Source organism: Zootermopsis nevadensis, unplaced genomic scaffold (assembly GCF_977971745.1).
Source record: "Zootermopsis nevadensis isolate Lab colony 2312 unplaced genomic scaffold, Znev_1.0 Znev_ptg000050l, whole genome shotgun sequence".
NCBI classification, from domain to species: Eukaryota; Metazoa; Arthropoda; class Insecta; order Blattodea; family Termopsidae; genus Zootermopsis; species Zootermopsis nevadensis.
Window position 1 is genome coordinate 1508438 of NW_028259182.1, and position 27757 is coordinate 1536194.

Consider the following 27757-nt stretch of genomic DNA (forward strand, 5'->3'; position numbering starts at 1 on the left):
TAAGCATTTATAATGTCTCATGCATGATACATGTCCCTTTGATCTCATTCTTCTTGATAATATGATCCTGTTAATATGATCCTGTTAATATTTGGTGAAGCTCCTCATTATGAATTTATCCACAGTTGTCTGTTTTGTTCAAACACTCTCAACCCATATTCTTCCTTTAATTTTATAGTTAGCAGCAACAATTATTTTAGAATCTTTGATTAAATAACACAACAGAACTGACAAAATATAAAATATGCATGTATATATTTATTGTTCTGGCTTCTTTTAAACGAAATAGTTTCAGTACAGTCTTCTTGTAATACTACCTGTGACATGATATATAAATGTATTTAATGTAGAAAATTATTCTCCATATTGGGAAGTGTCATTGAGTGACTGTGTGTTGACTCCATTTATGCTGTTCTGAGGGTTGGTGTATTAATATTAAGTGACAGTTTCATGTAATTTTACTTTTATATGAGGAAATCTGATTTATACATTAAGTTTCTTATAATTCAAGGTTATATTTTATTTTCGTGACAAATATGATCATAATAACAACTGTTTACTCAGACTGCACAAGAAATGGACTTAACAAGGTTAGGTATTAAAACTTAACCTTTTATAATTTACAGATTAAATGGAAATGGGATTTATTGATGAGAAAATGGTTTTATTTTTTGTTTATTGAATAATACCCAGCTAGCTATATTAATTATAAACAAAACTTTGACATTTATAGGTAAGTAGGAGTGTTTGCTTGGCAGGGGATTTGAAGGTTATTTTTGTCTTGTAGATTTCATTACCACCTTTTTGTCTGAAATAATATTTTATTTAAATGATTGCACAGTTCTAATGGATCAATGAAATGTATGTCATTATAATTATGTGTCAACACTTATTGTTTAATGAAAAATGCTTGGTATACCCATAAAGATAGTAGATATATGTTTCAAAAGTGAGTGTGGTGGTTGCTATGTCTGACATTAAATCTTGGTTGTCAGTGTGTGCATAATATTCCATTGTTTTAGTACAGGTATTATGTGCATGATAGAGTCTATCTCTTATATATAATATCTCAGTAAAAAGTAGAAAATTGTGTTCTGTTTAATTAAAGCACAGTACATTCACAAGCCATGTACAATTTTTGCATGCAGAGTTAAATAAAATTTGGATCTGAATCCAATGAATTTAAATATCTTGCACAACTAATATGCACCTAATGTAACCTATTAGTATGAGTAAAATTAAAATGATACCTGCTATTTATTCGCTGAAATTACAGTGGATGTAAACATAGAAGAGTGCATTGTCATCACATGATCCATTCTTATGTGGGTTCTTGTAGGTGCTTTAACCCTCAGATAATGTGATTTATGCTAAAGCAGCTGCAGGAACCCACATAATAAGTGATCACATGATGATAATGCACTCTTCTGTATTTACATCCATTGTTTTGTCTCTGTGACTAGACAGTAGGAAAGGGAAAATATAACCAAATACACTGGTGCAGTATCATCAGTACCTGTATATGAAATTTGAGGTTCTCAAAGCAATGAAGATGTCATTGTTGGTCTTTGGGGTTATAATGCTATGTGGACGTATAAGTAGATACCATCGTTTCATAGGAACTTATTTCCTTCATCTTCTGTGCTGAAGTATACAAAATGTTACAACCCAAGGGACTTTAATATTAATGCTGGAAGATATTTGAAAGAATAAATTTATAATAATGTTAAAAAATTGACTTTGTTTAGCATTGGGGTTGAGAGCTGTACATAGTAAACTCTTTTAATGTTTACCACAAAGGAAGTGTAGAGTGAAAGCACTAACTTTATTGGAATGATAGATAACTTATGTAGTTATATGGCATCACCAACTTTTTGAAGTATGAAAATTCATTTTATTTTTCATAAACAAATTTATCCCCTGTAATTTTCTTGGGGGCTTAATCACATAATATGAAAATTAAGGTGGCACTTAAAAAGAAAACTTACATGAAATGGGTGCAGGAATGGAACAATGGAATATTGTTAGAGCAGTGTTAAAGACCACAATCTGACAACCAAGATTGCAAATTCTGTTGTGTGTTTATGTTGTGCCATCCAAGGTTTAGCAGCTGTTGCATCATTGAGTCATGTTTTGTTTTTTCCATTACCCTCGTGCATCATGATTGATGAATTCAGGTACAGATTTCAGATTTCGAGAGACTGTAGAAGAGTTGAATTTATAGTTGTAATATATAGAATTGTTGACATTGATATTAATTTAATAGTGTAGGCTCAGTCAAAGGTATGAGGGATAATGGACCATTAAAGTAACATCTATGGGGATATAACAATGGAAAATGATTGGGAGGGGATGTTTAATACTGTTAGGTTAGTGGTGCACTCAGGTCTGAAATACACAGTTCAGTGATTTGTGTGTAAATACTAACAATTTTGAATGATTAATTTTATTGTGAATAAATAAAATCAGAATTGATCATATTGTTTTTATTTGAAAAGTGCCACATGTATCTGGGCAGTTCAAACAGCTTCTTGACACATAATAATTGTTAATATCTGCTTGTCACTTTGAGACAATGTAACATTGGTCATGTGGGCCTGAGTGCACAAGTGGGGTTGACCCTCGCCTTGTATTGCAGGAAAGAGCCTGACCTGGAGCTGGAAGGGCTGCTCAAGCGTCACTACACAACTGTGGAGTTTTTTCAGGGAACAATGATGAATGCTGTAGACTTAGAGAGAGTGAAGGTAAACCTAACCTAACCTTAACACCGTACACTTGCGGTGGCACATCTGGGACCGTGGCATCGTGCGTTGGGCTCTAGGCCCCTTTCCTTGTCAACGTTTGTTTTTTGGCTGCTTCGATTTTGATTGGCTAGCTGGAATGCTGAGACTGCATCAGTTGGCAATTGTGTATATATATATAGAATTTGGCTCTTTGTCAAAGTGATTATTATTATTGCTTGCATATCTTAGTTTCCCCTTTCTTCTCCCTTCCAAATAAAGCATATGTTGAATAAGTTGTATCACTTCGCATTTCTGTCAATATCATGCTTTACAAGTTGATAACTAACATCCTGATTGAGATTTGAGGCTCTCATAGTGGTGAGTATGAGGATGGCTCTCTTGGTTGTTTCACCATGCAGTCTAGGAGAAGTTTACCTGTGTTTCAGAGGTGCTTGTTGCCTCCATTATCAGGGTGATGATTGAGGCAACAAGCACCTCTGAAATGTCAGTAAACTCCTACCAGACTACATAGCACATTAACCCAGAAGACAGCCATCATAAACATACTGTTTTCTCATAATGTCTCCAAAATAATTAATTGATTTGATTTGCGTGTAGAAACTCAGGAAGTACTACCATCCTATAATGGTTGCTGCAATATAAGTATTGTCGTAGTGTATCACATCACAGACTGAACTTTGAAAGACACTGGTACTTTGGTTATATATAGGTTTTGTCACAAGTCAAGATTTAAAGTCCTGTTGAGTTGAGACTAAATAATTGAATTTAAACTTTTGATTGAAATTGGAACTAAATATTAAATTGTTCAACATAGATATACCAGAATAATTACTTTGGAAATACTAATACATATACAGCATAAAATAAACTATCTGATTCATTTAAATATTTAACAAAAACTAAATGGAATACAGAAATGAAACATTGTTGGAGGAACTTTCAAAATGTTTAGTAACATATGGGAGAAATGATGTAACTGTAATGATGGCCACTATATGTGCAACTGTTAACATGGCAGTAAAGTGATGACTCAGCTCTAGAAAGTGAAATGAATTTCCTCAAAAAGCTGTTTTGAACAGTGGTCACAAATTTTGTGAAATGGAACTTGAGCACACAAATCTTTTTCTCATGTTGAATCACCATTTTACTGCCATGCCAACAGTTGCACTCCAAGTGGCCATTAGAATTTCAACACTTTTGCCACATGCTACAAAAAATTCTTGAAGTTTCTCGTCCAGTGGTTAAATTTCATTTTTTATTCCATTTAATTTTTGTCAAATGTCTGAAACTGCTCAGATAATTTAATGTTTACCCTATATTTACAAAATTTCATAGAAACAGAAATATGCTTGATATACTGTTGTCAAACTTGTATGTGAGTGATAGATTTTACAGAAAACTGGCTTGTACTTGTACTTTATTTGGGCATAATTTCATGTTGCAATATAGTTTAGTTCCTTATCCCTTGATTTGTATTCTCAACACACAAATTTTGCATGACATTTATTAATGCATTTGTTCCTTCCTGAAGAAATGTTCAAAGAGATGTTCTGAAATATAGTGTGTGAAGGTGGAGTTTGATTCTTTTACATTGATGAAACTATTTATGTTGATTTTGATCCCATTCATGATTATAAAATTCTTTATAATCTGAAACATTTTGCGTTTTGGATAAGGCATGACAGTTTGAAAAGATGAGTAATGGAAGTATTACATTTAGCTAAGTTTTAACATGGATCAAATACTGTTGAAACATAACATAGATGGTGGTTTATGGTAAACATTAGGACTATCTTGGCTAATAGGTGCTTTAGTTGTAGCTGGCCAAAGTACAGAAGCTGTTTCATGTAACCCAAGTTAATCTTCATAATAAAAAATGAAAAGACTACTGTTCATCTCAGTCATTCACACCATTCTAACTGGTTAACATCACCATATCTGAACATCTCTTACATTTCAGTAGCTGTTTTTTTCTATTTCTGCAAGGTGGTCAAGTCCTTTTTCCTAGGAACAGCTCATGGTATGCAATGAGTCATGCTGAGGAAGGAAAACATTCTCTTCATTGCATAAACATGATCAGTTAGCATCCTTCAGTTGTTTGTTGGTTAGTAGCTCACATTAATTACTTTTTCTTTTCCTTGTTTGTTGTTATTGGTCGGTGGTGTACTGTGATTGGCTGGTTGGGTTTCGTCGTATGGTATGATTGGCAGAAAACCACCGGACCTGGAGCTGGAAGGCTTGTTCAAGAGGCATTTTACTACAGTTGAATTCTTCCAGGGGTCTATTATGAACCCCATCGACCTTCAGAGGGTCAAGGTAAGCTGGATACAAACAGCGGTGTCAGTGGAAATTTGGGTGTGATGCAATGTGATGTGTGTGTGGTGTGGTGTAATTGAAAAGGGTGTGTTTTCCAGGAATGGGTCTGCAGAACTGTTGTGTATTGAAGTTTTGCTTCAGATGAGAGATGACTGTTATTTTATTGTACTTTATCACAGACTGATATGAATGACTGCCTGTTGTTTCTACATCCTCACTCTTTCTTCAGGTGTGAGCTTCTGTTATCCTTATGTACTCATTCTCATTTCATAATATCCTGGCATTATTATTTTTTAATTTTTGCAGTTATTAAATTAAATATAATGACATTTCAGGTTTTGTATATATTAAATGTTTCCAGGATGCAGCTGGCCTCATTAATTGATGCAGATTTTGAAAAGAAAGCTTGTTTAATGTGTTCTGATCATTGGTGATGGTTTAGCAGGCCACTTATTACATCCATGAAAAGTGACATACATGTAACAAACTGTAGAATTATAAGTAAGTTTTGATAAACCGTTATTATTGGGAAAGCAAGATTGTTTCAGACAAACAGGAATTGTCTGCAGTGTATTAAACGTGATATTTTTTAAATGGGTTACTTAAAGAATTGTTCGTATATTTAATTGATATTTTTGACATACAAGATAGATCAATATAAACATTTTCCCAAGTTTTCAGGACAGAAAACAGATATGCTCAAATAACTGTACAGTGTTATTAATGTTACATACTGTGACAGAGAATTCAAAAGTAAATTATGTATAAATTTAATTAGAGGGCAGGAGAGGCTATCTTTAATTTTTTTATTATGCAGTTATATCATTGGTGCAAGTATGTCACTTTCATACAACATGTGCTCTTGATATAGATGTCAATAGCATATATAATTTGAATGGAAATTTTTCTTTCACCTAACTAAATTACATCCATTACAGCTGAGTTGAACAATTACTTATCTTTAATTTCTTTCACTGATACTTATAGGGTGTGAACAAAACCTCCTGAGTACTCATATTCATGTCACTTTCTAGAATCTTCATCAATAACTTACTAGAGCTGTCCTGTTTTAATGTTTTACTTTGTTGTGAGATCCGTGGTGTTGGCTGTATTGTCTGTGTATATCAGATGTCTGTTTTACCACAGGGAACTTCAGTGTGAGGTTCATCGTGAACTGAATGATAATCAAGCAGTTGCACAAAAATTTTCTTCTAAGTAGGAATTTTATTGCATGTATATGTTGATGCAATTTAAAATTGAATTACAGTGAAAACATTTGGTGAATTAGATATTGCAATGGATCCTTGCTTTACCATTGTTTGTTATAATGATTTTTGTAGTGGATAAATTGAATGAGCTGCATTCTGGGGACCAGTGATAGAATACTAATAACATTTTCTGGCTTCATAAATAAATTTTACCTCAGATTTAGTTTTTCATTGCATTTTGTGTTACATAAACATACTCATTTACACACTGATTAGTGTTTATCTTCAATGAATCTTGCACATAGTATTTACAGATTATTCTGACCATATAAATTTATTTCTACATAATGTGGATTTGGTTGCTTAATATATTATTTTTGCTATTTTATTAGTGGGGACTTTATGTAGTATTTTATAAAGATGCAGGCAGATGATATGAGTCAATATGTGGTTTACTGTTGTAGATTTAAACATACAGATGGACAGAACTTCCTTTTCATCAATAATAAAGTAACTTTTAATTCAGTATTAATTAATGGTACAGGAAGGGTTCATTCTATGTAGATCTCAGTCTGCATTCTTAGTAAATAGATTCTCAAACTTTAAATTTCAGTCAAGAAATTGATGGATGTCTGTTTATATGGCAGTTGCATCAATATTTCCTTCAAATAAAACTCAAACAAGAAATGATTTTGAATGAACTTATTAGTGTTCTTAAATTTGTTCCTTGTGGTCATGCCAGTCTTATGGCACAGGTCAAGCTAAGACAAAGATTATATTTCATTAAGCATTTTAAAATAATTTATTCCATAATACAGACCACTGCTGTTTTAGAAAGAATATAAATTTTGGAAAGCTTCAAAACTTGTTTTTATTTTTCTAATGTAGTTATGTTAGGTCTGGTTTGTATTTATGCTTGCTAGTGATGAAACATTGGCTTCAAAAGACTTATCCTAGGGGTCATGTGGTACTTCAGTTAATTTGAAGCCATGTGTTATAGCTTTAGAGTACTTAAATTAATTATACAAGACTAAAAACTAGTAACAAGTACGATATTTCACTTTTAATGAAAAATGCACTCATTATTTTAGTAATTTTGCAAATTTAAGAGTACTGAATATTCATGTTCATATTAAATTATGAATTATAGTAATTACAATAGCAGGTAAGTAAGTGAAACTATTATTTTGCACATTTTGTCAAGATCATGAATTTTCACTTTCTTCTTACAATAATATCTGTTGACACCATGTAGTCTGAGCTACTGACAGTGTTGTAACATAAAATTGAAGTGATAACTACAGTAACTTCTAAAATAAAATGAACAGCCAGGTCTGTAGTCAGTTATTAAAACTTACGCCATCACAGAATTAAAGCGTTAAGGGAAGTATAGCTAATATATTAACGGCATTATAGTTTAAAATTAGAAGTTAATGAAAACGTGGATAATACAACAACAGCATTGCAATTCTGATTAAAATTTTTCAGTTTTTATTTTAAAGGATGTGTGAGTTCCACACTTCGCAGTAGTAGTGGAGTCCCATTTAAGTATATGCTTTGTCTGGTCAAGAATCTTTATAGTTGATTTGATACATCAGTTGCTGACCAGTTATCTGATAACATAATTTCAACATGTGCAGGTCAATCTTCAAGTTAAGTGATTGGCAACATCTCTGTCTTAAGTTTCCTTTATAGCTGAAAATATTGTAGTTTTCTGTCTTCAAAATTAGCTAGAGTAAAACCAGTGATGTGCTGATAATAACTGAGGTACAAAACTTTGTAAACCCATAATGTTAACATTTGTGAGAAAAGCCTTTTTATTTAAAACAAAGACACATTTATCTGTGTTATATTGATTTCAGCACATCACTGGTAATATCAGTGACTGTTAAAAAATCCACATTCTAAGGTTACTTATGTCTTGTCAGTGGTCTAGTGAATGAAATAAGAAACATCATTATATTATTTCTGAGGTATTATACTGTGGTGTAGGTAAATATTACAGACAGTTCTGCCAAATAGTTGCCACTATGGCTTTCTGTATCATGCAGCACATTGATTTGTGATAGTATATTCTGAAAAATAACCATCTTGGCGAGTTAATCACTATGAATTTCATACCTAACAACTAAAAATATTTATTATATTAATATATTTCGCATCTGTGGATTATAAAAGTCAAATTCCCTATTCCAAAATGTTTAATGCTATGCTTCTTGAAATGTTAAACTCATCAAAAACATTTTTTTAAACTGACTTCTGCATAGTGACTTCAGTCTTCTTGTGGGGCATCAGAAAATTATCTGATGTAGTTTCTGAGAATATTTATCAAAATGTGAACCCTTATGTACCACTGAAATGAACTTAGTTCCTTGTTACCATTTGTCTGTGCAGGGCTGTATCTCCTTTCAATATTTTCTGGCTCTGATTGGCTAATATTCTTTTACTTACTGGTTGGGCTTTTCAAGAAGATTTTCATTTCAGAATTAATGGTACAAGTTTGATTGCTCTGTGGAAGTGAATTATATCACCACCAGTGTGTGGGACTGATAATTTCAACAACAGTAATTTATTTGGATATTTATTGATTCTTAATCAGTGATAGATATTAAAAGAAAGCTTGGAATCAGTTCATAAAGGTTGCTGTTTGCCATACATATTTACATTATGTTGTGAGTCTTATGTTCAAGTTGTCAGATATATTAAATTACTCTGGTATGGAATTTCTATTAAAATGCCACAGACAAAAAGAGTGACCTCAGAATTAGAGAATGAATGTTGAGTAAATGGATGTGAGAACAATCATATAGGTGGTCAACATTTGCTTAAAAATTATCTAGGCTGCTTACATGTGTGTTGGTTCTGTTACAAATACCAACCCCTCGATTCACCACGGTAAGTGGCATTACTTCTTTCTTACAATCTGTCCTGTTGTCTCTTGTCTTTGTACTTCTTGCCTGTCTATCTTTCTTCTTTGGGAATGTTAGCATGCTATATTTTTCGTGTATTTAGGTTAGAAACGTTAACTGCTACCCTATTTCATATTGACAATATGTAAGCTGTTTGTAATTTGAGGAACACTGATAACCACTTTATACAAAGTTGAACTAATATATTAATATTTTTAAAATTCTGGTTTATGTTAACATTGGGTTCAATGCAATGTTGCACATCAAGTTTCTGAAATCTCCGAATATTTGTAGTTTACTTATATTTATTTATTTTCTGTTTAGAGATGTATTGGAATTACAAAAGTTGCTGTTACATAATTATTTTATCTTAGAGATTTAAGTCAGCTTTGAGTTTTTGTGAGGATATTTTGTGGAGGTGACATTTTCTTAAAACGTATGAAGTGCTATCATTGCCTATGAGTTACATTTTAATTTATCAAATATACAGATTTCAAGTATAGTATTTCTTTATGCATGAATATCCTGAAACTATTTTAATTATGCATAATAATGGATTTCAGTTTAAGGTTCTCAATTTTGTTATAAAGTGATGACAGAAAGAGTGAAGAAGCTGTATAGTAGCATAGACATATGCACTTTGATACTGTTTAATTTGAGCATCCTTTGAAATGTTTTTACACTCTAGCTTCATAGAATTGATAGTACATTATTTAGATGAATATGTCATATGGTGCATTATTATGTTCATTTGTGCTTAAGCATCATATGCAGACAAATTAAATGATAACTTTAATTTATTTATAGTAAAAGCTGTTCATGACATGCCCTTATAGTAGGCCAGTCTTTGTTCCTATTGCTTCCAGTAGTTTAGCTGTAATCACTTGCTAAAATAATGCAAGTTATACAAAACATTTTTAAATTACATAAATGCTGTTGTCTGTTTAAAGTGATATCAGATGGGTACTCATTCATATCTAAATATGTTAAGAAATAACTTAAATAATTGTAATGTTGTATATATATTTTTAAAGAAAATATGTTTCTGTATCATGTTATTAATGCTCACTAATTTTAAATATTTGTGTGTTATGGGTATAGCCAACATTGCTTGACGACTATAGCCCATATGATGTCTTCTCATTTTGAGAATCTGGTTCCAGGTTTCTCACCCTTTGCTATAAGATGATAGGTTTCATCTTTTAAAAAATGTAGTCGGGTTCATCGGAATAAAATATAGCATATTGTGTGTCTTTTACCTGTCTGTACTGAAAACTGATAACAGTCTGGATTAAGTTAATCCTATAACTTCACCACTGAAACCCCTTTTAGTTGTGATTCTCAGGTGAGAAACCCTGGTTGGTTTGTCCCAGAACTTTCTGGAAATGTTACTGTGGCTTGAATATGAATGATACCAGTGAGTGTAAATATTATACAGAGACTTGATGTCTTCTAGATCAGTATCATTAAGAGGGAATAAAGGAGAGTTTACAGTTTTTCTTTGCCTTGCTTTAGTGGAAGAAATCAGTTTAGTGCTTAGCTATAAGTGGGCAAGCAGACTGAAGGGATGCTTCTGAGTTGGTTGGTGGCAGGTAGTTATTGATGTGCTTGTAGTATGCACTAAATATATTTTTTTAGCAAGCTCCACCAAAATGATAGAAATTTTAGACCATCTTGCAACTTAAACTAAACATCAGTATTTAATACCAAAGAAACTGCCATGATTCAGAACAAAGAAATTTAGTATGTGGCAATAGATTCGGTAAATTGTAATTGTGGATAATTAACATATTATTATGATTTGATATGGAGAACTTTAATGTTTTCTGAAGTTGTATGGGTTGTGAAATGAAACAGTCATTGTTATGCACGTAATTAATACACAAAGACCTGCAATTCTACACCATGATAATATTCGTTTTCTACTTCGTAAGATATTTTCACTTTGTGTTATTTATCTGTATAACCAATAATAATAATCACAATAAACTATAAAACATGTGAAGATGTAAATAAATGCTTTTAAAATTAAAAAAAAAACAAATTGTTAATTTATGTTCAGCATTATTATTATTTTTTTATTTTTGTGAGCTTGATGGAAGGAGGACAGGAAACCTTTCTTTTCCATTTTTTACCTGATTACAAAATTAGAATCCAGGTTTTGAAATGTTGTAATTTTACAATTTGGAAGGTCACTAAAGTTAAAAAACAATTTAACACTTAGATGTTATATGGAAGTACGTTTGAACTTTCACTTTAAATGCAGTTTATCTCCCTTATGTTTCCCTCCTTATTGTATTGATCTAGGAGTGATTGAGACCTCGCATAACTTTATTTATGCCCACTTATGCTACTTTTGAACAAATACTGGGAATCTTGAGTGTTTAGTGGTGGCTACGTCCTATCCCAAATGCGACAGGTTTTATTGTGGGACTCTTAAATTTGGCACAGGTGCATGAGGCAGATGCATGCCTGGTGTTGGCCAATAAGTACTGCCAAGACCCTGATGCTGAGGATGCAGCCAACATCATGAGGGTCATCTCCATCAAGAACTACTCAGATGACATTCGAGTCATCATCCAGCTCATGCAATATCATAACAAGGTACACGTGACTACATGAATCTTGTCAGTTATTTCTGTCTTATTTTCAAGATGACAATGATGATAGTGATAGTAATGGCAATGGTAATGATGATGATGATGATTTTCATAATTAGGAATCAGTAAATTTGTGTTTCATTGACACCTATATATTCATTGAAATTTTTATTTGTTTTTAACACATTGCATACCAATATGTAATAAGGCACACAGAAGTGATTGCTTGCCAACTGTACTCAATGAAACTGACTTCACTACTGAGAATTTTAAGTAATTTTAATGACACATAAATGCTTAACATGTACTTTTTTCACATTTTTATCACAAGATTTTCATGAATATTGATCTTTATTAAAAATGAAGAATAGCAAAATGGTGTAAATGCATTGAATGTTACTTCATTTACATTGTTTTGGCACCTTCCTGTTTAGAGATATGGGATGATAGTGAAAAGCATCCCATTTTGTAAGCTTTTTTACTATAAATCCTTCTCTTGCCTTGGTGATTTCCTCACCTACAAGCCACCTACATAACTGGGATAATTCTTCATTGATGGGATAGCATAATGACAAGGTTGCAATGTTATATGTTATATTTTTCACATTTTGGATATGGAAAAGGTTGAAATAAAAATATGTTCTGCAAATGACCTGTCATTTATAAATTACTTTCAAAAATATATGAGTGTATATGCTTTTGACATATATAAACTACATTAATATTTTAGACTGAACATTTTGGCTAAGTGGCTAACATTCCTGCTTTGGATATCCTGGATTCAAATCTTGGCCTGGAGACAAGCTATCCTGACTCATGTTTTTCATAGTTTTCCTCATTCCCTCCAGAAAAATGCCAGGATAATACCTTAAATTAGGCCATGACAGCTTCATTCCATATTCAGTCCAGTCATTGTATACGAATTATATCTTCAAATACTATGTAGTATGAGCTACTGACAGTGCCAGTAAATAAACTATAAATAAATATAATTGATGGGTGGATAAAATTCCTGATAATTATAATTTGAGGATAAAAGTTGCTGTTGACAGGCCTACCTTCTGAACATCCCGTCTTGGGACTGGAAGCAGGGAGATGATGTGATATGTCTGGCTGAGCTGAAGCTGGGGTTCATTGCACAGAGCTGTTTAGCACCGGGGTTTTCTACCATGATGGCTAACCTGTTTGCCATGCGTTCCTTCAAAACGGTAAGCTTATAAGTCAGTGTCAAAGAAATACATTTTAAGGTTTTATACTTCTACATTACTTGCAGTTTCCTTATTCTTTCTAGCCTGTTATCTGTCGCTAGCTGCAGACACCATTGGCTGGATGACATACAACGGTGATGCTGTAACTGTTTTTTCTTTCTTCCTTTCTTCATAAATCTGTTACTTTATGTTCCATAATCACGTTTAATCTGGCTGTATTAATGTCAAAGCGTTTTGTGCAGAATAAGAGAAGTTCTACTATTTATGATGATAATGATAATAATATTAGAGGGAAACTGTATATCTGTGTTTAATGCATACTAATGCAACATTAATATTTTTCAGTACTACAGTAACATTGCCGTAAATATTCCATTTCATGTTTCAGAATTACTGTTCAGTAATTTTACAGCCAAATAATTTGGAAGACAATAAATAGTGGCACTTTAAAATGATAGATAGAAAAATATTGCCAGTGATAAATGGTGCATTATAGAAAAAGAATTATATACAGTAGCTAAATATACATTAATATTAATATAAACTATGTATTTCTTCTTGATGTATAATATATGTGTAAAATGTCTTTACTTGGTTAATACATGCCCTGACTTTCAGACATATAGATTTATGTGTAGTAGGACCTGCAGGGGATGTCAGTAGCACAGTAGCATAGTGCTGTAGTGTGTGTTGTTCATTATCCCTGGCATATGATGATGATGATGATGATGATGATGATGATGATGATGCAGTCACCAGATATGCAGTCCTGGCAGAATGACTATTTGCGCGGGACGGGAATGGAAATGTACACGGAAACACTCAGCCCCACGTTTATAGGCATGCCGTTTGCGCAGGCCACAGAGTAAGTGTGAAGATTTTCTCCGCCAGCTGTATCCAGTGTTATCGACAGGAGCACCATACTTATTTATCCTCTTCAAGTGCTGTCAAGTTGGTAATACAAATAACACAGGAAGTATAGATGAGATGTGACATTAAGTTTGGAAAAAAAAACGTATATCAAAAGACTATAACATTCTGAATATAAGATAATACAGTAACAAGGCTTCATCAGAAATAACCTGAGAAGAGGCAGTAAAATGATTCCCATAGCATGATATTTGTTCTGCTGTATAAAATTCCAGTTCTGTCTGTCTAAATTTTTCTGTAGCTCTGTATTCTGTTAAGTATGTATCATTTCAAATACTGAAAAGATAAGAATCATTCTAAATATGTAATGGATTTTTATCATAAGCCTTTGATGATGATAAAGACGTCATGTTGGTATCATTTATATGCAGCCTGTGTTGTTTGATGAACCATGACCTGATACTTTTCTGTTTCTAGGTGTGTATGTTTGCCTGTATGCCTGTCCATCTTTCTCTATGTATCTTGTTTTCCTAGGAAACCTCAGCTTCTTCCCTTGTTTGCTGATGTATGATCAGTGCTGGATTCAACACACCTGACTGTCCCTTCCCTTAACCTCATATTTTGTACCCTGATGTATGCTAGACTGTTCCTATCCCCTGGGGAGTTATGTCACACCCAGCCCAATGTTGGTTTTTTCAGTCCCCAGACACTCAGGCCTGGCAGAACGATTACCTCCAAGGAACTGGCTGTGAGATGTACACAGAAACTTTGTCCCCCTCTTTCACTGGGATGACATTTCCACAAGCCAGCGAGTAAGTTGCCAGCTGTTGGCAATTTAAGTATTCCCCCAGAATAAACCCAGACTAATGTATTACTCCAGTTAGTTGAATATAGTAGATTTAACTCACTATTCTTAGTTGTTCATCCCTTGAAAGTACAAATAGTGTGAGGTCAGGTAGATTTGTGTCAAAAAGGGAGTCGATTGATTAGTTGGTTGTATATATTTGGGTTGTTGTTGGATGGGGTTTGTATTTGTAGTAGCACATTTATTTTGTGCATCACTGTTACAGAACTATTCAAATCTGTGACAGGTCTTTATTTATTTCAAGGACTTTTTTTGTAAATTTTTATGATTGGTTTTTTAAAGTACTGTGAACTAAAAAATTTAATGAATTGGATAGAATTTGCTGAAATTTTAAAATGTGATAAATTGTAATATTGCTACACACTGTTGTTAATATAATTATTAAGTAGCAGCACAAAAGTAGAAATTTTTCCTTACTTAATACTGCCAGTCTTAAATTTATAAGACAGAAACATATTCCTTTATACTTTTTTATTAGCTGTAATGAAGTTAAGAATTTTCATCTGGAATGAGTTGCTTAAGTCTGGAAGTAATATAACTGACTTCATACTGTATGCACTTGAAAGGCTAACCATGTCACTGACACTAGGTTGGAATGACTTTGAATTATGACAAAAGCCAATAACAAGATAGCTCGTGTGTGGAATTGATTTTTGTTTTTTGTTCTGAGTGCCAGCTTGTTACACAGCAGTGAATTGTGAGTCCCTTCCATTCCTCATAACTCTGCTTGAACAGGCACAAGCATTGTCTAGCCTAGAATGTAGCTGGCTCAGAGGTTTAGAGTGTATGCTGGTTTCCCCTGCATGGCTCAAACACTCCTCATAATCCACCCCATTTTAATACAAAAAATAATAACCTGGAAAATACAGAATCATATTTTTATTGGTGTTATTTATTGTAACTTGAAGATGACCTCACAAGTTTAATGTTGGCTGCATTTTAAAACATTGGTGATAATGTTCTTAATTGCATTATCCAGATACGATGTAACTGAGGCTTGCGGTTTTTAATGCAATACTTGGATGTTCTATGCAGTTTCCATAAAATGCTGTGAAGAAGTTTGCTGTTTCTTTCTGTATTAATACCCTGTCAAAGTTTAAGTAACACTGTTATCTTGTACTTAGTTTTATCTACATTTTTAAAAATTAACTTCTTATTCTTCATTGACAATTGAGGAAGCAATTTGTACTCATTATGAAATATTTGTTTATATTTTGTGAGTATTTCACAAGTTCTGCAGCAATGAATAATGTTAATGTCTGGTTTATTTAAAAAATTACTATTGAATATCAGTTAAATTAAATTAAATTTATTACCTTTTAATTTCGTAATCTGGTTATGTTACCTTTCTAACCTATCCTGTCATTTTTACACTGTTTGTTTTAAGTTATTCTCTCTGCAAGCACTTACTGCCACTAGTAGGTTGATTGCAAATAGCATGACTGTAGATTCAGTGTTGAGGGTATCTCTGTAGTTATAGGCCACAGACTGCTCAGGGAAAAAGCAATTTGCCCTCATGTGACCATTCATGATTAATTGTTTCACAGATATTAGATTTATCACAGAGACCCTGTGGAGAACTTAACCTTGTACTATTCCAGACACAGTGATATGTTTCTGTTTTAATTTTACCGAGTTATTTTTATGAACAGGAGGATAATCTCAGGTCATATAAGTTCAAAATCTTATGGAGACATATAGATTGTAGATAAATATTCTGTATAAAGTAGCTGTCTTATTTTCTTGTGGATATTAAGTCTATTTGTTGCAAACAATGGAAGATAATGGAATTAAAGTGATAGCTTTGCTTTTGGATTTTTAAGACTTATGAATTTTTACTTCACTCTGGAACAATGTCCTTAGCTTAAGAAAGGAATCTTCAGTTCTTTTTAAAAAATGTAGAATGTATTGTCACACAGTTGCTGCAGTCTGAGTGGGATAAGGATATTATTTATATAATTATGAATCTGTAATAGGAAATGGCTGGTATTGTTTGTCATGTTCCAACACTAAATTGTGTTGGTACTCTTTGCTTTATAGAAAATATAATAATGTTACTATATGAAACTCCTCATTTCTTACATTGGGTGATGGAAGAGTTTTTTTACCCCTCCAGGTTTTAAGTTTTCAGTGTGTCCTGCTGAATTTTTCCATAGTGATTCTTGACCTGTGTTTCTTACATCCTCACCTGAGAAAGCATAAGTAGTTCCAATCTGTTTAATTCTCTTGTGTTTACTACTGAGAGCTCTCTATTTTCTATTGAAACATCCAATAAAAAGAACAACACATTGAGAAACAGAGATGTTATTTGTTTGCTTTGAGCCTAAAGTCAGCAAAGGCAGATAAATCCTGTAGAAAAGAAACAAAGGTGTTCAGATCTGTAACACTCATTTTATTAATATTTGAGGTATGTGTTCACAGTATTTCATGACTCTGATATACTCCCATTTCAGACGTTGGTCTTTTGTGGACTTTTCTATATTTAATTTATTTTAATTCCTGAATAAAACAGCCTTAGTAAAAACATCTTCTTAATCTAGCTGTTACCATGTTTGGATTAAAATGAAAGTAATTAAATAAAAAAGACATATTAAAATCACTTGTCACTTGCATAATTTTAATATAATTCATACTGCTATCAAATGCCTTTGTAACATTTTACACAAATTTAACAGGTCAGACTGAAATCATATATGCAGTCATATTGTTATGTTAAATTAATTTTTATTGTATGTAGATTTTCTATACAAGTTAGTGTACATAATTATAAAAGTATTATAACAAGAGCAAGGTAGGGCCACAAACATAACCTGCAGAGACTGGATCAGAATATGTCCTCCGGTTCTTTCTTCCTGGTTATTTTGAGTCCATACAGTACGCAATGTTAAATAAGTAGAAAAAATTATCAACCACCACAGTTTTTAGCTCATTAGGAATGTGAAAGGTTGTGTTTCCTTGAATTTCTTTTTGTTGTTCTTGTAGCAGGTATGTATATTTGGATGTTTTAAAATGTTATTGCTTTAATTATTAGATGTTGTGTGGCTATACTGTGCATGGCATAATGTAACTTTAGTAAGTATATCTGTGCATGAAGATGGTTCTGGTTATTAACCATCATAATTTAATATTAATATGTTAGATTCACCTACTTGATACTAAGAATATTACATATTTTCTGGAAAGTAGACCAGTTTTATTAAAACTGTGTACCTGGGCTGAATTTTTACAGTATTCTATTTATTTATGGTTTACTTAACTTGGCTTATATTATATAGCACCTAATGATTACTGAATAGGCATTTCCCTGGAGGGTCTGACAAAATACAAAAAACCTTGGCCATGATAGCCATTCTCCAGGCAAGAGTTTGAACCTGGGACATCCAATATATGAAGCAGAAATGCTAACCATTTGACCACAATGTTTGTTACATTGAATTTTAGTTTGGTTTATAACTTGCTCGTATGTTCGTTTATGCAATTCTGTGGTTTTGTTTGCACTACACCTGGTAGTAACCAGTGTTCATACGTTTGACTGAGTCACATGTCTTTGCATTTGTTTACTGTATAATATAAAGTTAGAGGCCACGATAGGTCTACCAGGATACAAACTGGATCGCTGGGGTTTGTTTCCTGGCGGGGATGTTGAAATTCTCTCTTCTCTGCCATATTTGGAACGATTCTAGGGCCCACCTAACCATCTGTAAATTCATAACCGGAGGTCATTCTGCTTGAGTAAAGATGACCAAAGCACAAAAATGGCCACTTGGCTCTATCTGGTGTATGTGGTTAGAAAAACATGATTTCTTTTTGGTAACAGTAAAGGAAAATGTTAAGTAGGGCTCATTCAGATTAAATGTTCATGTAAAAGTACTTAAAAAGTACTTTCTTTGCTTATTAGAACAGTTGTAATATAAATGTTATTGACAGGACAATATTTTGAAGAATATGTTAGATATAGTTGAAAAATCATTTGATTCTTTTTCATAATGGCAGACAAACATTAATTCAGTTTGCAAGGTATTTATATAAGTGATAAGATGCAATTAAAAGTGAACTTTAGGTGATGGGAAAATCAGGTAGTTATATTGTGGATTTCAACAGGTTATGCTTCACAATACTGAAGTTGTTACTTCTGGCCATCGAGATCAAGGGTCAAGATGGCAATGATAGCAAGATATCCATCAATCCACGAGGTGCCAAGATACAGGCCAACACACAAGGATTCTTCATAGCACAGTCAGCTGATGAGGTCAAGAGGTGCTTGTCATGTCATCTTTGCTTCAGATTACTCTTTCTATCTAACTTCACCATGGATAGGGTGTTTTGCTAAATATGAAATTGTAAGGTGTGAGATGCTTGATTGCACAGCAGTGCAAGTTCCACTTATGTAAAAATTAATGAAATTTGTATCCTTTGTATGATGGGTATTTATCTGTTTGCAATCTACTCTATATTAATTTATATTCATCATATTCAAGGATTTTGTTAGAGGTGTACAGAATAATTTTACAAAACCTGTGGGAAGGTGATACTGTCAGAGTGTCATATACACAATATACCACAGACAGAGTTTTCATACTTGGGAATAATGATAGCACTGCAAAAATATTCAGAGATGTTTATACCTGGAAAGGGCGATAGCATTGATGAAATGTTGTGAGCCCATCACACCTAAGGACAGTAATGCTGACTAAATGTTAATGAGTTAATCAAACGTTGGAAGGGAAATAGCACTTAATATTTAATCATATTTGTATTTTAAGATTATAACTTCACTTTTAACTAAGTGGCTCAAATATTGCCCTGATGATGGAGGCAGCAAGGACCTCCGAAATGTTGGTAAACTTATACCAGACTATACGGCACAACAACCCAGAAGATAGCTGTCTTCAAATATTTCTTACTTCACTGAATGTTTATTTCCCAAAAGTTTTAAACATTGATACTTTTTTATCTGTGAAGCTCAAAGGGCTAACTCAAATTGTATTTACTCTTTGAGAAAATCTTGTCATAGCTTATTTTCTACACAATAAAGTATTTCATGCCACTGTTACTGTTGATATTTTTATAAAGTAAAAATCTGCAGGAAGAAAGTTGATGTCTGTGCAAGTCCTTGGTTTAATGTTGCTGAGGAAATTTTTTTGATGTTAGAGTAGAGCTAAGTGGGAATAGACATGGCTGTCTTCTGGTTTGTATTAACATATAGTCTGGTAGAAATTTATCAATGTTTCATAGGTATTTTCTGCATCTGAAATGTTGGTAAACTTCTACCAGACTACATGATGCTACAAACCAGAAAACAGCAGTATTCATATTCACTGCCATGAGAATCTCAAATCCTGCCATGTAGAAATGAAAAATTAAATTGGATCATAAAGAAGTAGGATGTAAATGGGTGGAATGGATTCAGTTGGTTCAAGATATGATCTGAAGACAAGGTTTTGTGAACACTGTGTTAACCTTTAGATTCTGAACAGATGGAGAATATATTGTGTCTAAGAGTCTATACATTTTTTCAAGTAAGAATATGTAACATGGGGTTACCATGGAGATAAAAATTAAGTTACAGAAATTTGATTTGACTTTGTTTTGCCTCTTTTCATAGGGCATGGTTCTACTGCAAGGTCTGCCATGAAGACATCAAGGATGAAACTCTCATCAAGAAATGCAAGTGCAAAAACTGTGAGTAACCATTCTAGTCTTTGATCTTGCTTCATTACTGAAATTTAGAACAGATTCTTATATACATATATCTGTTAATGTTATGTGAGAACTCTCCTTCTGTATCATTAAAATGCCTTTTACTCTTGTCTCGCTATGCAGCTCAGAGTTTATTTTGTCTCTTATATTTGACTGTCTTACCTTTATCACTCTCTGGGCTTGCAGTATCAAAGATGGCCTTATTTTGTTGGTGTATTTTTAACATGTGTATATTGGAAATGATGTCTTCCTTCTTGGTCACATGTTTGTTTTCTTTGATTGTTTGCTCTGTTGCATTGATCGGCTGTTACTGGTTGATCCATTGGATGGGAAGTGGTTTGCATACATAGCTCTCTCTACTCTTATATCTTTCTCTATCTCTGATTCATGTTGTTGCCCATTAGTCAATAAAATCTTAAGTACCCAGTCCTCTGCCCTGCCTTTTGATTGTGGATTGCTCTGGTAAAGCAAGCATACATATGTTTGTGGCATGGTTTTGTTAGTTTAGGATTCTTGGACGTCTTTTTGCCCAGTAGGACATGGAATATACAAAAGGGGGAGAGAAATTGAGTTTTAGCCTGGATAGGATTCCTATATTATGGGTTTTGACCATCAGTAGATAGGGCAGACACATTATCTCCTTCCTAGCAAAGAAAATCAAAATATAAGGAAAAAAAAGATAGGCTTTAAAATGTTTTATGTAGAAGTCTGTGAATGCCGCATATCTTAATTCCGAATGGAAATGTTAAGTAATTGTTATAGTTAAATTTATTTTTCAATTTGTACTCGATATGTTTCAGCACACAAAAGTTAGCAAAATAGTTTGTACAGAACTGAATTCCTAGCTGAGGTATGATTTTCATTTGGTTGTAACCTCTGGTAAATATGATTGTGTGTGTGGTGTTTTTTACATGATACATACTAGGAGGCACAATTATAGCAGTTCAGTTTTAAGTCAGGTTGTGAGTTGCCATGGGAAGGCATCTTTTATGGGTTTGTGAGACTGTTATCAGGTGAATAAGGAGTTTTATTACCTTAATATCATGCAGAGAAAGCCAATTTTGTGATCAGAAAAACACTTATGCATGTGCTAACAGCCTTCAGACCCATAAAAACACTTGTCATGGCAATTTATAACATGACATAGGACTGTAGTTCTACTACTGAACCATTTTGTGGTTTATTCAGACCCAAAGATGTGAACATTTGTTACTATAAAATAAGAAATTTTGTATCTAAATTATGGACTTCAGAATAGGTGGCAACTTTAAAATTAATAGGATTTGAGTTTTTCTTTGTAATTTATATAAAGAGTGCGAAATGCATAGTTCTTCAAAAATACACTCATATAAAAAATCAAAGAAATCAAAGACAGCCGTATATTTGTTTCTTTACTAAACTGCAGTAATAAACTTACTGCTTTATCTGAGTTGAATTGGTAGAAATTGTATGTCATAAATTTGAGCCCAACTTGGGAAGTTGGCTCCTTGAGATTGCTTTCATGCATAGTTCTTCCTTTTGATTTATCTTATCTCGAGTATCTTTAGTAGGTTTATAATTAAAGTGCACCTATTTCATGGAAGTAACCAGCAATTAAATTGTTCCATCAGTTTATCACTAATACTGAATGCTTAGATATTTTGTATGTGTGCATTTGTGCAGTGGTTACTCCACTTTTGTTAATATAAGATATGGCATAATATGTCATGAAATACTGTATGGTTTGTCAAATAGTACTACTAACTTCCAGTTTCTTATCCTGTAACATTTGTAGGATTTTCCCATGATTTGAACATGTTTCACGTTTCTTGAGTTTGCATGAGGCTACAGCAGGAATGAGGTATATGATCGTAGGTCTTTAACTTCCTATCAGTAAATTTTGTCTGGTATTGGGTGAACAAGGAAAATTTCTTTCATGTTAATCTGAAATTTATAATTGATTGAAACTCTGTAGTTATATTATTTTAATTATAATTTTTCTTGAAGCTGCTCTTTTCACATTCTTGAAACTTCTGAGAAAGTATAATACGCAGCATCACATTAATTATTTTGTAGACTGTTTTGTGTCACATTTATGGATGTGCAGTAACAACTGAAAATAATTAAATATTCTGTTTTGATGAAGAAAAGTTACATTTGCATTGTTGATGAATGTAACCTTCATCTTAATAAATAAATTTCTTCATCATCTTCTCCAGAAGGATATATGTTTGACTCTTGAAAGATTAATAATCTGAGATAAAAAACATACTACATGATCCAGCACTGATATTTTTCAATGATGTTGGATTTTTTCTTACTTATTATTTATTTAATGATGCTGTCAGTTGCTCATATAATTGCATATGACTGTTGATATTTATGTAGTATCATGTAATAGTAAATTTACTGGCAACATGTTATAAGTTAAGGGTAGGTTATATAAGGTTGTTGTTTTACAATGGTTTGGCTTGTCCTGGAGAATTTCTATCGTGTTCATCGGGTGGTCGTGGGGGTGTCCTGGAGAAGTGCTGGAGAATCCTGGGGAATACCAGAAAAATTCCTGGGAAAATCCCGGAGAAGTCCTAGATTAGTGTTGGAGAAGTCCTGGAGATGTAATGCGCAAATTTTTGTCATGGCGAATTGCTGGAGGAATCCTGGAGAAGTCCTGGAAGGTCATTTGGATGTCCTGAAGCAGTGGTGGGTTTGACACTATGCGGGTCGGTTATTTTGGATTCGTTTATGTTTGATTCGTATAAGTTACATTGGATTAGGTTGCATTGTATTGACTTAGGTTGGGTTGGGTTAGGTTAGGTTAGGTTTAGCTAGGTTAGCTAAGGTAATGTTAGATTTCTTAGGTTAGGTAGTGTATCATTGTTACAGCAAATTACTTTTTCTAAATTGTCTGTAAGTGAAAAATGATGTAAAAAATCATGGCCGCCCTCTTCCGGACTTACAAGTAGCTAAAAAATCGTCGATCAAGTATGGATTTTCTCCTGATGTAAATTTACTTTTCCATTTATTTATATTGTTATGTGTTGAAATACTATTCTGAGTTTTCCCCCTTCTGCAGCACTACCACTGCTCAGAATCACGAGCTGCCATTGCTTTCTGTGCTTGTAAATTTTGCACAGTTCTTAGTTGTATTGTTTGAAATGGAATCTACATTATCTTACTGAAAAGATGGAGAAAGATTTTCTTAATATGACATTGAAAGTTTTTATAAAATGAGACACAAATGCACACACATGCATACGTATGCACGCGCACACACAAGAAACAGAGGTTGCAATAAACACATGTTCATTGAAGTAAACTTTAAAGCATAATATTATTAATTTATAAAGGGGGTGTTAGATTTCCTTCAGTTGATAGTTCATTCCTAAGATACTTGCCTTATTTCTACAACACTTAGTTTTCACTGCTAGTCATTCCTAGCACTGTACTGCTTAAAATATTTTAGAAAAAATTTCAATTCTGTTTAGGATGTGTTTATATACAGTTTCTCAGGTAGAAAATATTTAATGTTTTAAATACTATTGGTGTTTGAAATTTTAGCAGCAGTAGTTTGTAATTTCAAATACCTGTTAAATGTCTGATCATGTCTCAAATTATATGAGTTTGTAGGTATGAATATAAATGTAGATTAATAACTTGGTATCTGAGAACTACAAATCTCTATGGTTTAGGATATTCACTTCAGGCCTATTATGTTACACATCTGCCTAATATATCTGACAGACATCTATAAATTATGGGGAAAATGAAAGGCTAGTTTCATTCTTTATTAATTATTGACAGTTTGCTTAGTGAGATGTTTTTATCAGAAAGTGGTACATAATTAATGACTTCAGACTAGTTTATTGTGATTATGATTTTCTCAGGGCTCCAATAACCTATTTAAGTCTTTTAATGAGTTCATGTCACTGACATTTACATGGTCTTAAAATCTTTTACAAGCTCTGGTTGCTGTTTGTAATCTTTGTATAGGTCTTTGTATCTCATTCACATATTTATAGATGGCTCACAACTACACATTTATATAGAACATCAGAAACACAGACTTAGAAATCCTGTAGTTCTGATGCTGACTCATGTATGCTGTGAAACCATTTTATTACATGGAATGTATAAGGAAAGGGCAGTTGGGCATATTACTGCATATGTAGAAGGACATTTAAATTAGAGAGAATTGAGATAATGAGAAATGGTTCGTTGGCTTGGGCCCAAAGCATGATACATAAGGAGGAGGACCTGCTACTACAACAGTAACTCCAAATATTGCCACTTAGACAATTATTTTCCTAATATCCCTCTTCTCTACTCATTATCAGGCTCTTTAAAAGTAGAATATGGAAACAGATAAAAGTGCAAGTTGGAATTGATGATGAATGCATCCCCCCAACCTACCCAGGTAGAACACAAACGTATTACATTTTTGTTTGCGTTGTTTCTGTTTGTTGTTTGCGTTGTTGTCCTTGCTGTTACAGATGTGGGGATGATGATGATGCAGACAGGCATGATGAAGGGTGGCTTCAGTAATACTACTGCAACCTCCTACCAGAGCTATCTGGAGGGTAGGCCTTGCCCGCGTTACGTTATGTTACAGTTAGGGTTGCTCGAACCATCTCTCTGTCTGACAGTTGGTTGACAGTTTGAACTCTCTCACTCACTCACTCACATTTACTCTCTGTTTCTTCTTTTCTCTTCTCTTCCCATTTTCCTTTGCCTGTATTTTCTCTCTTCTGTCCCTGGACTGAGCACATTCTGAGCACATCCTGTGTTAGTAGACTCAAACATGACTGCTAGCTAAAGGCTTATAGTCATGGTGGAGGTTCAAAACTAAAATTGGATCTCTTTGGAATGTGGGTGGGATAACATGGAAGTTGTGAAAGTATGCTTTTTTTTGCAGTCAAGAATTTTAAAAATTGAAATTCCTATCTTCATTATCAGTTACATTGTTGTGTCCTGTGTTTGGGAATTTGTCTATAGTGAAATTTGCCTTGCTATGCCAGGCTTTAGCCTGTGATCGTAACTGTTCTGTACTGGTTTAAATTTATATAATCATAGTATCAGGAAAGAAACAGTAGTGAGTATGTAAACAATGCAACTGTGTAAGAGAAAGTTGCAATTCATCATAAATGATTTATCTGAAAAAAGTCTGAAAGTGTATTCATTCATTCATTCACTTTTAGTAGGTGGCAAGAATATTTTTTTGTGAAGTTGTATGTACTGGATGCAGCATATGCTTACAGCTGTCTTGACCAGTTACAATTAAGTGGGAGCTCTATGTATAAGTATTTCAAGTAGTACATTTATGAGAAGCATCTACTGTATCTTTAATATATGCTTATTTCTACCTTAGAAGAAATAACTCAACCACAAAATTGCTAAGAAGTCCCAGTTTTAAATTGCTATCATGTTAAATGTAACAAATAAGGACTGAAGTGGGGAAATTATTGAAATCTGCCTTCCCCTCTTTAAGTTTTCAATTTATATAATTTTTATAGAACATTACAGTTAATTTTAGAATTTGTAAATATTTTTCACAAGTTCTATGTTATCTTAGTTCAGTGTATGCCTCTGTCTCTTGTTTATGCTTCTGTTTCTATCTGTCCTCTTGTCTTGCTAGTATACTGCCCCCCTTGCAGGAGAATGCTGAGTGCTTGGCTTCGGTTTGTTGCAGGAATCTTGTGTAATGTGAGGGAGAATGTGTCCGTCTATTCAGTTGGATGCATGAATTAGTGATGACACCAGCTTGATTTTTGTTACATAGTACAATGGCATTTTGTTGCATATGTAAATCAAGTAGCATTTTGAATCTACTAACTCTGTGGTGAAGGGGGATCAACTTCGGAAGCATTTTTTATACTGAGGGGGTTGTAAGAAGTGAACAACTGACTGTCAAAAGTAAGTCAGTATCTGTACATGAATACTTCCTCACACATTTAAAAAATCCTTGAAGTGGCAATGAAAGAATGTCAGGAGTTGATGATGTTCCAAATTGGAAAAGCAATTTAAAGGGTGGTGGTAAGCAGTGAATATAATAAATAAGATTTGCTATTCTCACAGACCCAAGAATTTAGTTTGCTGTCTTCTGGGTTGTGACACCATATAAGTCTCATAACCTAGAAGATTACAGTAAATCCAAATTGACATAACTTACTTTGTTAATAAAGTATACTATTAGATCACAAAGCTGAGACAGGTATTTTGGTGTAGTCTTCATATATTGATATCTAATTTAATTTAATGCTGATTGGTTAATTTATAGATTATTAATAGTGCTTATCTTACATGGCATCAAATGCAGGATAGTTGTAAATGATGAATTGTGAAGGATGTGGAAGGAAGCAGTCATAAGCTGTTTTAAAGTTTTATTCGTAATTTCCTCAGTCTAAGTAGCTAGTCTCCAGACCAAGATACAGCATAAGATCTTGCAGATAAAAAGCAGGAGTGCTGTACCACTTGTCTGTAGTATGTGGTTGGTTCAGTGTTACAGCCACTAGATTGGCTATAAAGTTTAACGAGAATGTGTTGATCCCTAATTCAGTAAATCACTTTGGTATTTTTGTATTTACATTGTAGTGTGATGTACTTGTAATTTAACATACTGTTGAAGAAAGCTGTGCAGTTATTCTTACATATCAAGCGTTTTCTTGATTGATGATAACAAACTTGAAAAATCTTTTTCTAAAGAGTATTTCAGAAGTATGTGTTGGTTAAGTTAGTTTTGTTTCATGTGAAACAAACTGTATCCAACGTTCAATACAGAAAATGATTTTGCACAATGAAAAGTAATACACTTTGTTATAAAATCTGACCCAATAACATAAGCCATGTGCGTGGTTTTATAGAGTATGTTGTTAACAATACAGTGTATTTACTTTTCTTTGTCAAATAAACTTCATGCATGCTTGTTAGGATCTGATACTGATCACCTGAAATATTGTGTAATTATTAAAACACCTAATGTTTTAGTATTCGGTTATTTTTTTCTAACACGAGTTTTGTTGTGGAATAAAGTGGGATGTAGTTTTGCTCATTTTTGCATAATTCTTTACCAGTTCTGCTATACTATATAGAATATTTCAAACTTTACATTATCTCTTTGTCATTCAAAATATAACATTGAGGTTACTTAAATTACTTTTGTTTATATTATTTTATTCTTCAGTGGAATGTGTTCATATAAAGACACATTGATATGAAAGTTCTGTTAAGAGAAATGACTTGTAGGAAAGCTGCACACTACTGTTCCAGTTGCTAATCTCCCACCAGTAACGTTCGTCGGCCTTTCTGTCCAGTTTATAGAAACTGATGTGGACACACATTCTCCCTCACCCCACTTGAGCAAG

The 27757-nt window shown here is 33.2% G+C and overlaps 1 protein-coding gene across 9 annotated transcripts in view; it reads left to right on the plus strand.

The window, feature by feature from the left end:
* The window catches only part of slo (calcium-activated potassium channel slo), a 186836-nt gene that overhangs the window by 115268 nt on the left and 43811 nt on the right, over positions 1 to 27757 (plus strand). For 5 of the 9 annotated variants that reach the window (XM_022065186.2, XM_087361028.1, XM_022065199.2 and 2 more), the window contains 7 exons: positions 4955 to 5060; positions 11629 to 11781; positions 12830 to 12985; positions 14555 to 14667; positions 18822 to 18977; positions 20326 to 20402; positions 24890 to 24976. In XM_022065186.2, the coding sequence (XP_021920878.1) occupies positions 4955 to 5060; positions 11629 to 11781; positions 12830 to 12985; positions 14555 to 14667; positions 18822 to 18977; positions 20326 to 20402; positions 24890 to 24976 (848 nt within the window). Of the gene's footprint in view, positions 1 to 2638; positions 2745 to 4954; positions 5061 to 11628; positions 11782 to 12829; positions 12986 to 13737; positions 13851 to 14554; positions 14668 to 18821; positions 18978 to 20325; positions 20403 to 24889; positions 24977 to 27757 lie in introns of all 9 variants that reach the window. The other 4 variants (XM_087361032.1, XM_087361030.1, XM_087361033.1 and 1 more) reach the window with 3 other exon arrangements.